Below are 13540 nucleotides of genomic sequence, written 5' to 3'. Positions count from 1 at the left end.
ACCACAATGGGAGAAATCCCTATGTCAAAGTCAATCGATATTCAATACCTGATAGTAAACTGTTACAGCCCTTACAATATTATACTTGGGAGACCCGCCCTGAATGTATTCAGGGCAGTGGTGTCCACATTACATTTGTGTGTCAAGTTTCCAGTGCAGGGAAACAAGATCGCTACGGTGCATGCCGACCATCAAGAAGCTCGGCAATGCTACAATGCTGGCCTAAAATCAATACAAACAAAACAGGAAGCTCGGTCCCAGGTTCAAGCAATCCACACGTCCACCACCACAGCAACACTAGCCGATCTAGACCCGAGAGAAGACCTCGGCGAAAGACCTCGGCCAATGGACAATCTTCAACAAATAACACTAACGGCAGACGACAAACAATGCACATATGTCGGAGAGGCATTAGAAGGGGCAGACCGAGCAAGACTCATTCACATACTGCGCCAGAACGCCGACCTTTTTGCATGGACACCAGATGACATGCCCGGAATCAACCCAGAAGTCATCTGCCACAAGCTAGCAACCGACAAAACAATCCGACCAGTTGCACAGAAGAAAAGGACCCTCGGAGAGGAGAAAAAACAAGCAGCACTCGAAGAAACTCAGAAGCTCCTCAATGCAGGTTTCATCAAAGAAATTCGCTTCACCACATGGTTGTCCAACGTGGTAATGGTAAGGAAGAGCTCAGGTAAATGGCGCATGTGCGTCGACTTTACAAATTTAAATAAAGCTTGCCCTAAAGATGCATACCCATTGCCTTGCATTGATAAATTAGTTGATAACGCCTCTGGCTTCAAAGCTTTGAGTTTTATGGATGCATACTCTGGCTATAACCAGATTCTAATGCACCCAGAAGACCAAAGCAAAACAGCTTTTATAACAGAGCATGGGAACTTTTGTTACAAGGTAATGCCCTTTGGCCTAAAGAATGCAGGTGCAACATACCAGAGGCTGATGGACAAAGTATTCCAACAGTAGATAGGCCGCAATATGGAGGTCTATGTAGACGACATGGTAGCAAAAACACCTATGCAGGGGTCACACTGCGACGACCTAGTAGAAATCTTCAAACAACTCCGAGCATATAACATGAGACTCAATCCAGACAAATGCGCGTTCGGAGTACAAGGAGGGAAGTTCCTCGGGTTCATGTTGACATCTCGAGGCATCGAGGCCAACCCGGAAAAATGCAAAGCCATACTAAACATGACAAGCCCAAAAACGGTAAAGGAAGTCCAACAACTTGCAGGAAGAATAGCTGCTCTATCACGCTTCCTACCAGCAGTAGCAAGCCGATCTTATAACTTTTTCCAGACATTTTCTAAAGGCAGAAAATTCACCTGGACTGACGAATGTGAGAACGCTTTTACCGAACTTAAACAACACCTCACATCACCACCAATCCTCCAAAGGCCAGAGACAGGTAAGCCACTATATTTATACCTATCAATATCTAACCATGCTATAAGCTCGGTCTTAGTAACAGAAACAGGAAAAAAGTAAAGCCCGGTATACTTCATCAGTAGGGTACTACAACCAACAGAAACAAGGTACCCGAAGATAGAACAACTGGCGCTGGCACTAATCACCACAGCAAGGAGATTACGGCACTACTTCCAAAGCCACACAATCATAGTGCGAACAGACCAACCGCTAAGACAAATACTAACCAGACCCGAGCTCGCCGACAGATTAATAAAATGGTCGGTCGAGCTCTCCGAGTTCGACATTCAATACGAATCAAGAAAAACACTGAAGTCACAAATGCTAGCCGACTTCATATCAGAAATGACCAATGACACACATAATACAGAGGTCAGGTGGAGCATACATGTAGATGGAGCATCCAACAAGGAAGGCAGCGGAGCGGGGATACTACTCAAGGAAGGAAACAAAGTGGTGGCCGAGCAATCACTGCAGTTCCGCTTCAACGCAAGCAACAATCAGGCGGAGTACGAAGCCCTACTCGCTGGACTAAAGCTCGCCTTACAACTACAAATACCTCGGATAACAGCCTACTGCGACTCTTCATTAGTGGTACATCAAATAAAGGGCGAATTCCAGGTAAAAGATCCTTTGTTAGAGAAATATTGGCTCGTAACAAAGGATCTAATTTCAAAATTTAAAGAATTTAATATTATCCATGTAAACCGAGAACAAAACACCAGGGCCGATGTGTTATCTAAGTTAGCCACAACTCGGCAAGCCGAAAACACATCGGCACTGTCCCAGCTAACACTCGACAAACCAAGTTTTGAGCAGGATACAATTTTGAGCATTACACAGGTCCCAGATTGGCGAATACCTTTCCTCAATTATATAAACACAGGCACCATACCAAATAACGAACCAAACTTGCCCCTCTTTCGAAGAAGATCAAGCTTCTATACAGTGCTCCGAAACACCCTATACAGGCGAGGATATTCACAACCACTGCTCAAGTGCATCAGCAAAGAGGAAGCCGAGGAGGTTATGGCCGAAACACATGAAGGAGCCTGTGGCAACCATATTGGCGGCCGAGCACTAGCAGCAAAAATCTTGCGAACAGGTTACTATTGGCCGACGATAAAACAGGACTGCATCACAAAGGTCAAAGCATGTGATAATTGTCAAAAGCACGCCACCCTCTCAGAGACTCCGGCCGAGGAGCTCCATACCACAAAGGTAAGCTGGCCTTTCGATAGGTGGGGATTAGACATCCTCGGACCCTTTCCGAAAGCGCCAGGCCAGGTAAAGTTCCTCTTAGTGTCAATTGACTATTTCTCTAAGTGGATAGAGGCACAACCACTAGCCCACATAACAGCAGAAAAAGTGCGATCTTTTCTATGGAAAAATATCATATGCAGATTCGGTATTCCAAGAGAAGTAATCTCGGATAACGGAAGACAATTTACAGACCATAAGCTCGCCACTTTTCTGACACACTTCAACATCAAACATCACTTCAGCTCAGTTGAGCACCCACAAACTAACGGACAAGTTGAATCAGCTAACAGAATTATCTTGCAGGGATTAAAGAAAAAGCTCGGGCAAGCTAAAGGAGAATGGGCCGACCTCATCCCCGAAATCCTATGGGGCTACAACACCAGCATTCAATCTGCCACAGGGGAAACTCCCTTCAAATTGGTATATGGCGCAGAAGCGCTCATTCCAGTAGAAGTCAGCGTCCCAACGTTAAGAACCGAGCTCTATGATCAACCAAATAATCAACAAGCTCGGTTAGCCGAATTGGACCTCATAGAAGAAGACAGAGACATCTCCACCATAAAGCAGCGGGCCAGAAAACGATACCTAGAGCAAAGACACCACAAAAGAGTAGCTCACAGGTCATTCAACAATGGAGACCTTGTACTCAGACGAACAGAAGATGCACGGAAACCACCAGCACATGGCAAATTAGCAGCAAATTGGGAGGGACCCTTCCGAGTCCTTCAAAACCTCGGAAAGGGGGCTTACAAACTAGAAACCCTTAGAGGAGAACAACTTCCAGGAACATGGAACGTCTCTTCTCTAAAGAAATATCAGTCTTGACATAGCCTGTATAATAGCGAATGATGGTACTCTTTTTCCCTCCGAAGGTTTTTCCCAAAACGCAAGGGTTTTACTCGGAAAGGGTTTTAATGAGGCCGGACGCAACAAATCATTGTACCCATACAACTTATGTGCAATCAAAACAGTTCCCGTTTTGACAGTTAGCATACGTTTCAGTCAGTAAACATTTCAAGTATCCGAGCATAATCCTCGGAACCCTGACATCACAAGCCAAGTTTTTTTCCAATGAACAAACTAATCTGAGCTTCATACTCGGAATTCAACATACGCATACCGAGCATAATACTCGGACAAGTAAAAAACTAACACCTTTTTCTCTACTATGCATTCCAATAAATGAACATTTAAAAATTAATCCGAGCTCTATAATCGGAGAGAAACGCGCACGTTCCGAGCATGATTCTCGGAGAAGAAGAAGATAAACAAAATATTTCGAGCGAATCCTAAGGGATTACTTTACCATAACCCTTATATTTGAGCTACTGCTCTCTTTACCAACAATCATCAAACGCAAACACACATATAATTGCAATCACGGCACAACATATGATTCTCATTACGATTGTAGGAGCACCATATTTTATAAAGCCAAAGTTATAAATCACAACATTAGAGCGCCCGCTCTTATTTTTAAACAACTTCGTTCAAAAGAAATGGCTTATACATACATTTCATCATCATACTCAAAATACCAGAGAGCCATCATTAAGCTAAGCTATAAGCTCGGAAGCCAGAGTATCATCAAAATATTCAGGAAACACCCAAAAAGACAAAACAAGAAAATTCTACAAAACAATACTACACACAAAGTTCACAAACTTAACACCTATTCAATTTTGTCACCAATACTAGATCCCTCGCCCTCATCAGCAGCGGCGGCCTCATCGTCCACAAGTTGCCCACCCACAACCACTTTCGTCGCATCAAGTTTATCAACGTCTGACTCAGGAAATAATACACGGACTTGAGAAGCGGCACGCTCAAATCCCTGTGCAAAAGCCTCATAGACTTCGGCTTGCAACTCTTTAATCCGCAACCCTAAACGATCATTTTCAACCTTAGCAGCTTTCACCTCCTCTGCAGATGAAAGCCGAAGGCGTTTCTCCTCAGACAAATCAGCAGACAGCTCTGCGATGGTCCTCTCTTTCTCCTTCAAAGCCAGGGAGAGCTTGGTAACATCCATAGCAGACTTATTTTCCTTCTCAAGGGCAAGCTCCTCAGCACGACCAACAGCCACTATGCGCGCACCGATCACCTGAGAAAAGAGAAAACAAATCATAACAGCATCAACAACATTAACATACAAAAACAAGCTACAACTCTTACCTGTAGAAAACGGCTGACTCCTACATGCCCGATGTCCTCAATCATCTTCATATCGTCCGGAAAGCAGCAGAGCTCATCCGCCATAACAGAAAAAGGATACAACTTACCCCATAAAGACCGACTATGTACATCCTCTGAATACCCATGCAGTTTCTTCTGAGACTCATAAGCAGACTCCACTCGCTGAAGCTCCATAGAAGACTCTCCCTCCTTCAGATAAGCCTCAGCAATCTTCTCTTTCGCAAGACCCCTCTTTCGTTTAGACTTAAGGGCAGGCTCCGGCTGAGTCACAAGACCTTTATCAGCATTGGTAGCCGAACTTTCTTTTTCAGCTTTCCTCCGCTGACTAAAGAATGACTTCAGACCAGCAGTAGTAATCGTAGGCGCCTTGTCACCTGCACAGAGAACCAACAGAGTAAGAACAAACTAGGGCAAAACAGATGAACAAAGCAAAAACTACTAATTTACCTAGATATCTCAGAACCGCCTCTCTATCAAGATCCCATTTTAACAACTCGGACACAGATAGTAACCCCCTTGGGCCCAACTTCTCAAACAGAAATTCCATCACAAGTTGATCCTCAACAGACCTATCATCCACGTCTAAGGCTTGCACAGGTTCGGAACACCAGTATAGAGGGAACTTCTCAACAAGAAACTCATTTAGATAGAATGGAAACTCCTCGGGTACACTCCTCACTTTAACATACATGGTTTTGAAATCCTTAAAAGAAGATTTATAAAGACCAAAGATAGCGCGGCGGGGGTAGCTACTAAGATTGACCCAAAGACCCCGATTAACCCCTTTAGCTTGAAACAAAGAGAAGAACAAACGAAGAGAGGGCGGCTGCTCAAGGAATTCCATCAAAATCTCAAACGCCCTGACAAATCCCCAGGAATTAGGGTGAAGCTGGCTCGGAGCACAATTTAACCAATATAAGACGCCACATTCAAACTCAGTGAAGGGAAGTCTAACTCCTAGTTCGGTAAATAAGCAACTATACATATAGAAAAAAGCCCAATCACTACGACAATGGAAGACACGATCATCAGCATCACAGGGCAGTATCTCTATCTTAATCTCACCTCCACTTTTAACCCAAACATTAGAACCCAGCACTTCAACAGACTCCTTATCACTAAACTGAGAAACATAACCCCTAACCTTAGTATCAACCCAACTATAGCGATCACCCCCAACAGCCTCAACCTTCTCTTCTTCCATGGAAAGAGCACAAAACAAAAATGAGATAGGGAGAGGGAAGGAAAACGCAAATCAGCACTCACCTTTTTTGCTCATACTCTCCAAATTGCAGAAATCACCAACACAGAAAAAGAGACAATGAGAAACAAAGGCAACCAAGCTTATTGCAAGGAAGCAGTTACATATGAAACGTTGCCCTTTAATCAAAACCATCAAAAACCCACGATCAGCAATCTGCAAATCAGACGGTCAGGGATTCCTTGGAACGCGCGAGCACAATCAAATCAATCACTCATGAGGGCGCGAAAAATCAGAGTAACCATTTAATGCATTTAATGCTACAAAAAACGCTTCAAAACCAACACCCCACTAAGACAAGCTCGGGGGCTCCAGGGACCACATAAGAGACATAGTCAGCAACCGAGGATTCAGCACTCTTGGTCCAAAAGCTCGCCTTAGTCTTGTCCGTACCAAGGCAAGCTTGGGGGCTATGATACGTCACCCTTATCCTCGGTTGCACAAAAGCTCGGCACGTGAGCCAATAATCTCGGCCCCGCATCGGTCACCCGAAATACTCGGTGAGCAAATCTCTGAGGCTGGCGACACAGTAAACAAGCTCGGAACAAGAGCAGGTAAGCTCAACCTTACCTGTCCGAATAAAAAGACACGTGCATCATAAAGCTCGGTCCCGTATCAGCCGTCCGCAAATCTCGGCACGTGATCGGGACCAAAACAGCATCACTCAACTGAAAATAGGAAACGTGCTCAACTAGTTTACAGCACCAAAACAGAATATCTCAACCAACCTATAAACTAGGACTTATCCACTAACGGGCAGAAGACAACTTCTATAAAACCTAGCTAATATGCTTGGCTAGGTCTCAGGTTCTATCACTCTTATTCACTCACTCTTTTCTATTAACTCACTCACCGTGAATCACTACTGACTTGAGCGTCGGAGTATCTTGTGCAGGTATTCCCGCCGCGGTGTTTGACTTCCGGCCGACGTCAAGCTCTTCCTCCTCGGTGTCAACTCACTCGGAAGCGCTTAAGCTCGGCCTCCCCAGTGTTCGGACGAATCAATACTAATTCAAATGATTAACTAATTCTTTTCCTGATTTTTTTATTCTTTAACTAGTTCACGGTCAAATAATATTTTCATTGAATTAGACCGGTCTAATTCTTGATTTATCAAGTTAAATCGACCAATTCGATTTGATTTTTAGAACTATGATCAATACTATTTTTTTTTCTTATAAAAATTTTTTTGTATTGGTATTGGTATACGTATTGGTATTCATTTACAAGTATATATATATATATATAGGAATACGAGAGGACGTAATAAATTATACTAGGTATAATAGAATTCACAACAAAATAAAAAATAGAAAAATGGTATGAAATAAAGTTTATTATTTTTTACATGTTGAAAATAATAACAAATGTAATTCGAGAATAATAATTATATTGTCGTTCATAAATCATAATGCATCGATCTAGTAAATTATTGATGATCTTATGCTTAAAATTCAGAAAACTAGTTTTCTTTAATTCATCTTAGTAAAAAAATCCTAAGTTTTGTTTCCAATATAATGTTTTAAATTTTAGTCTTTTAACATTTTTTAATATATTAACAATTATTTCTATCGGATTTTCATGGAAAGACAAAAAGTAAAATATCGAATATAATTAAATTGTAATATATCTATCATGACAATGAAAAATATACAATGATGAGAATTGAAATAGTATTTGGAACAAAATGATATGGATAAAGAAAGGTGAGAATATAAAATAAAGATTTACTTTTATGATATAATAAAAGATATCGAATAATAACAACAAATGCTAGAATATTTTAAAAAAATTCTCTCAGACCAAATAAATTGTAACCACAACCTTATCCAGATTTTAGTTCCCAATAGATATCTATCTATTATGTGTGTATGATCAAATGATGTCAGATTCATTTCCATCAAAAAATGACTGGCCAAGTGATATGCATATCTGATACAGTACCATCAAAATGAATGGCTCAATTATTTCATAGTGCTTTTGGCACCTGATGATGATGATCTGGATAAGGTTCTTGAGAACGGTTTTAGCCGTTTAGGTAATCATTGATTATTGAACTTTACATCTGTCTCGAAAGATGTGATGTAGTTTACCCAAAAAAGAGTGAGAAATAGTGAAATACAGAAATAACTCGAGGAATGAGAGGGAGGTATGGGGTGATACAGCATTATAGAAAATAGGGGTATTTTTTCTGTACGTGGTGTTAGCAGGCTGAAATCGGACCGAGAATTTAGAGTAAGGAACTCGGACGGTCCGATTAGAAGAGATCTACAAAAAAATATTTTTTTAATAAAATTCGGAGAGTCCGTTTTAATTTTAAATAAAAAAAATAAAAAAGAGGGTCCGTTTTCATTTAAAGGAAAAATTAAAAAAAAAAACAAAAATGATAAACGGATGGTCCGTTTTGAATTTTTTAAAAAAAAATAAAATAAAAAATATAAACGAAGGGTCCGATTTCATTTTAAATAAAAAAACAAAAAATAAAAATTAATTGGATGGTCCGATTTTGGGTCAACGAATTTTTTAACAAAGAACTCGGACGGTCCGATTTCTCCCTGTCTCACACCTGTGTCTAGCACCTGTATACATTATAACCAAACATAACTCATACACTCCTCCAATATAAAAAAAAAATTAGCCGCTCATAAGGGAGAAAATTTTTCAAAATACTATCCTCACCAAAAAAAATTATTATTAAATTAATTATTATATATTTGTGTATAAATATATATTATTTAATTTATTTTAAATATATATTTTAATGACATAAAGTACTTACGAAAGCCCATAACAACAACAATAATAATCCATGTCATTCTCTATTACATGGTTTATCATTCTCTGTTGCTCCAGGAACAATTCTTTTGCTTGGTGCTCTTCCTATTTTTAATTAAAACTCATAATTCATCTATAAAACAAGAAGTTACAATAAATTATTATTTATAGTAAAACATTTACATAACAGACAGTTCTATCATAGAAAGTTATAAAATAAATTACTATTTATTAAAAAGTAAATCAATTTAACATAATTTATTAACATCATTTTAAATAATTGTTAGGTATTTTATTTTTTTATGAATATAATTTAATGTATATCTTTTATAGAGAGATTTTTTATCATTATTTGACCAGTACAAATATTAAATAATATTTAATAAATATATTTTATCAATTCATGTGTATAAACTCTAAAAAATATAAATATAAATTGTATTAATTTGTGTGTACAAATTTTAATAAATATAAGTATAAATTATATGTCTTTTGTGTACAAACCCTTTATAAAATATAGATACAAATTTTTACTAACAAAATATTAATCCAAAATAATAATATTTATTAATTATATAGCATTATTCTTTTTTAAATGATTTGACTGATTTGACTACATTTTCATCTAACAGTCAAATATCAACTTCACGTAAAATCTGACTACATCTGAGGTTTTACTTTTTTATAAATAGAACTATTAAAGTGTTTAAATGTTCTATGATTGAAAACAATAGTTTACTTTTTAAACTAGGTTTGTAGAACAAAAGACATGATAAAGAAAATCCAAACAAAAGTACTAAATATGGAAAGAAAAAATATTCTTTTCTTGGAGTACCCACTAGAACATTATAATTTAGTCTCTGCGTCTCACCGTATTATTGTCTCTCTTTACGTTTTTTGTTAAACCAATCATTAACTCATTTATATCCATTCATATCTTCATATTTTGTGATCTTAGACCTTATTCAGCTTCACAAACCCTCTAGATATAGCGTTATGAATAGCAATTACTATTCAGTCAAAAATGGCAAATTCAACGAAAAAAGCTATGTAGTTGAGTTACCATTTTCCCGATGCAAGTACCAACATCAACTTGAAGAGAACAACTGCCATAACCTAAAACATTCTATAAAAGAATGGTATTAAATAAAGCATGACTAGTAAATGAGACTTTTATGGACAAAAATTTAATTTAAGAACCTAATAAGGATACATGGCATTGGAAATCTAAAACCTCAATCAACAACATATATAATTTTCCTAATACTACAGCAATTATTTCCTATATATATATAATCCTTTTATCAGTGCCATGCTGAAGCTGATATCAAATTTCTGTTCTTCCAGGCCAACAACATGGCTCCGTCCTTCTCCACCAAGGAATAGTGCTCAGAATAGCACCTGAGAAGGCCTCTTATAACAGAATTCACATAGGAGCTCAAAGGACACTGCCGGAATCCGGCCATAGTCAACCTCGACTTCCACTTGCCGAAGAGTTCGTGGCGCTCGACCCTCTCCTTCCCTTCACAAGCCACAATGTTGACAATGTCCCTGGCCAGACAATGCTGCTCCACATTGATCCTCTCCTTGCTGTTTCTTGGGAGTGTGACATCAATAGACTCGAAGATCGCCAAGTAGTAGTCCAAGGTCTCCATGAATCTGTTGAAAAATGGTGTTGTGTTTGTGTTTGATTCCTGCTCCACCAATGTTACCACCTTGGGCGAAAGCGACTTCACCAGTCTAAGGATTCCATCTCTTGGGTTATTCACATCAACACTCTCATCGGCGGTATGGTGAAGTTGCAAAGGAAAGTTCACAGCCAAAGCCTCTCCGGACCTGATATTTAACATCTCTCTGGTCACATCCGGAGCATAAACCGGCACTCCATGAAACTCCACCGGGATGCGAAATTTCTCAGACATCATGGCCAGCCTTTTCCCAACTACCTCTAGTCCTTCGCCACGAGCATACCTGGAAACAGGGTCATCAATCCCTGTGATCCTCACATGGGGCGGTCCACGAGGTCTTGCCGCCAGAGCTTGGAGGAGAGTCATCCATTGAGTTCCTTGAGCAATCTGAAAGTCTATTATGTGTATGTGATCCTCATCTCGGCATGCTTCGGCTATGGCTCCATTGGCTGCCATGTAACCAAATTTCAGATAGGGACAGATTTCAAACAGCATTTGCATGTATGAAAGTAAGTCTTTGCCTTCCGGCTCTCTGCACTTAAGGGCGCGATAGATGCCGGTCCCTGATGCTTCCTTCCTTGCAACAAGCCCTTCTACCATGTAAGCACCGAGCCGTTGCAATGGCTCACCGGTTATAGATACAGCACCTTTAGCCTTTGATATCAATTGATCAAAATCATTCATGTTGCCATCAGCCATGGCCTCTGCACAAGCAACCAGCAATTGTTTCAAATTTCCCGATGGGAAACCTGGGGGCGATGATGCTTCCACTATCGATTTCTGGCGCTTCATAACATGTTCAAACTCACTTGTTTGCCTGCTTCCAGTTACATATGATCCCTGGCTCTGAACAAATTGCGAGCCGTAGTGATCATGACTCCATGACCTGTTTCTTTGGCCAGATGTTGTTGGTCCACTGCTCTCAACCATCGAAGCATTCGATGTAGTGACTTCTTCTTCGTCCGGGGCCATCAGAGCAGATTCTAATTCCAGCAACACGTTTCGAATTTTCTGGTTACAATTTGCATTCTGCAGAAGAGAGCTCCTGGCAGAATAGAGTTGAAAACTGCCCCTATTACTGTCTGCAGACGAGACTGATGTATGCAAGTAATGATTGGTTTCGAAAGGCGAGTTGCACGAGGTGCTGACGCCGGATAGGATTTCTCCAGGGCTGTGCTGCTGGTCCTGGCTATCACTAAAAGCTGAAAGAGTATCAGAATCAAAATGAGTCGAAAAGGGGGAATTGGGCGAGTTCCCAGTGTCAAATTTCAAGGATCCAAGAAGCCTGTTGGGTTGCGACGACGGAATTGCGGGGAAGGATGGAATATAAGGTAGTCCTGCACTTGTCACACCAAAACTATATAGCTGTTGTGAATCCATACTCTGATGATGGCATCACCAGTTACACCAAATTTCTGCAATTATAGAGAGGAATTTGTTAATATTTATGGAAGAATCAGGACACAAGCATAAGGAATAAAGAAACTAACCATAAACTGGAACATCCAAGCTGATCAAACCATACACTTACCATAATAAGCTAACAACAACATGTGCAGGAAACTTTAAACTTGTGTATAAATTTTCAGAAACAAATAAGGAAACACAATCTTTAAGAGTGTGATGTGTTATTTATACACATCTTTTCCGCTTACAGCAAAACGAGCACACTGTCCACAACTAGATAAAGTGGATAAAGATGAGACATATGTAACGGCATCATTCATGTGACCTCTTCCTAAATTTATGGGTAGAACAAAACATTTCACCCTTCAAAAAGAAAATACAGGTAAAGATGTAATACTAATTGATCTCATGTGGATGAGAACAAAAAAACAAAAAAACAAGCACACATTTCTAAAAGATTGTGACTGGCAAGAATAATAAGGAAGCAAACAAATTCAACAGAAGAAAAGATTAACACAAAACAAGGGCAAAAAAGTCAAGATTCTCTCATTGAATCCCCAGTTCATTTGCTCAAAAGTTCAACAACGTGATGTAGCTGAATCACATAGTCAAAGTAATCATCTTTATTATTATTATTCCAATTAGTCAACAAATATACATATTTTTTTACCCCTGGAAATTTCTTACTTTTTCTGTTTTTCATTAAGAAACAGAATACAACTCTTCTATACCAATCAAAGCGACAAGAAGAAAGAGTTGAACTCAAAATTCACCATCACAATATTGATAGGAATAAGCAGTGAAAATGGATCAAAGTTGAAGAGGAGAGAAAAGTTTGTTACCTCAAGGAAGCTGCAAACGCACACAGCTTGAAGACTTTGAGAGCTAGACTGGGTTCCTTGGGATTCGTGTTGAATACGAAATTGGTTTTCCTTTTTCTGGGGGTTTTCTATTTTATGAACGTTTCCTTGTGTGGTGGTTTTGATGAGTTTCCTGAATGTGTGTTTTGGTGTGGATGGTTATATATAGGGAACACGCAAGTGTGTTATGTTCTGTGTTTTGTGGTGCGGATATAAATAAAGAAAAAGAAGCCGCAACAACTTGCAACAGTAACATAATGATGATGACGGTAACGATGACGGAAGAAAAGGCGTGTGTTTTGTATTGGAAATTTGGAATATTGGGGGATACTGGAAACTTAACGGAGCCGACCACACACACATTGGGTTCGGACTTGAAAGAACATTCGTGGCATTTTCTACTCTTGACTGAAACGCGGAACTCATACTGGTATAGTCGTATTTATATATTTACGTGGTATTTGGATTAAAATTTACAAACAAGTATTTATATCAAATTAATTTTTTAAATTTAATTTTAATAAAAAAATCAGTTAGTATTAATATAATATATCTTTAATTTTTATCTTTTATTATTATAAAGAATACGGGATAAATAATATAAATCAAATATTTTAATATTTTTTATATATATTTAAATA

At 39.2% G+C, this 13540-nt stretch overlaps 2 protein-coding genes across 2 annotated transcripts; one reads left to right on the top strand and one right to left on the bottom strand.

Annotated features, from left to right (window-relative positions):
* The first annotated feature begins 6 nt into the window (after window positions 1-6).
* On the top strand, window positions 7-987 carry LOC112769646 (uncharacterized). The gene is made up of 2 exons (XM_025814133.1): window positions 7-681; window positions 847-987. Exons 1-2 carry the CDS (start codon window positions 7-9, stop codon window positions 985-987), a joined length of 816 nt encoding a protein of 271 aa, XP_025669918.1.
* A 9128-nt stretch (window positions 988-10115) lies between these two features.
* Window positions 10116-13314, bottom strand: LOC112773169 (chitin-inducible gibberellin-responsive protein 1). The gene is made up of 2 exons (XM_025818229.3): window positions 12882-13314; window positions 10116-12047 (listed from the first exon to the last, which is right to left on the bottom strand). Exon 2 carries the CDS (start codon window positions 12010-12012, stop codon window positions 10249-10251), a length of 1764 nt encoding a protein of 587 aa, XP_025674014.1. The 5' UTR covers window positions 12013-12047; window positions 12882-13314; the 3' UTR covers window positions 10116-10248.
* Between the last annotated feature and the right edge of the window lie 226 nt (window positions 13315-13540).

This window comes from Arachis hypogaea, chromosome 18 (assembly GCF_003086295.3).
Source record: "Arachis hypogaea cultivar Tifrunner chromosome 18, arahy.Tifrunner.gnm2.J5K5, whole genome shotgun sequence".
NCBI classification, from domain to species: domain Eukaryota; kingdom Viridiplantae; phylum Streptophyta; class Magnoliopsida; order Fabales; family Fabaceae; genus Arachis; species Arachis hypogaea.
This window is presented reverse-complemented; position numbering and strand designations above follow the sequence as displayed.

Excerpts from the sequence above, each read along its gene's own strand:
- LOC112769646 (XM_025814133.1), top strand. The coding sequence starts at position 7 with ATGGGAGAAATCCCTATGTCAAAGTCAATCGATATTCAATACCTGATA. Across the intron at positions 682-846 it reads GGTTGTCCAACGTGGTAATG|ATTCTAATGCACCCAGAAGA; the intron begins GTAAGGAAGAGC and ends GGCTATAACCAG.
- LOC112773169 (XM_025818229.3), bottom strand. The coding sequence starts at position 12,012 with ATGGATTCACAACAGCTATATAGTTTTGGTGTGACAAGTGCAGGACTA.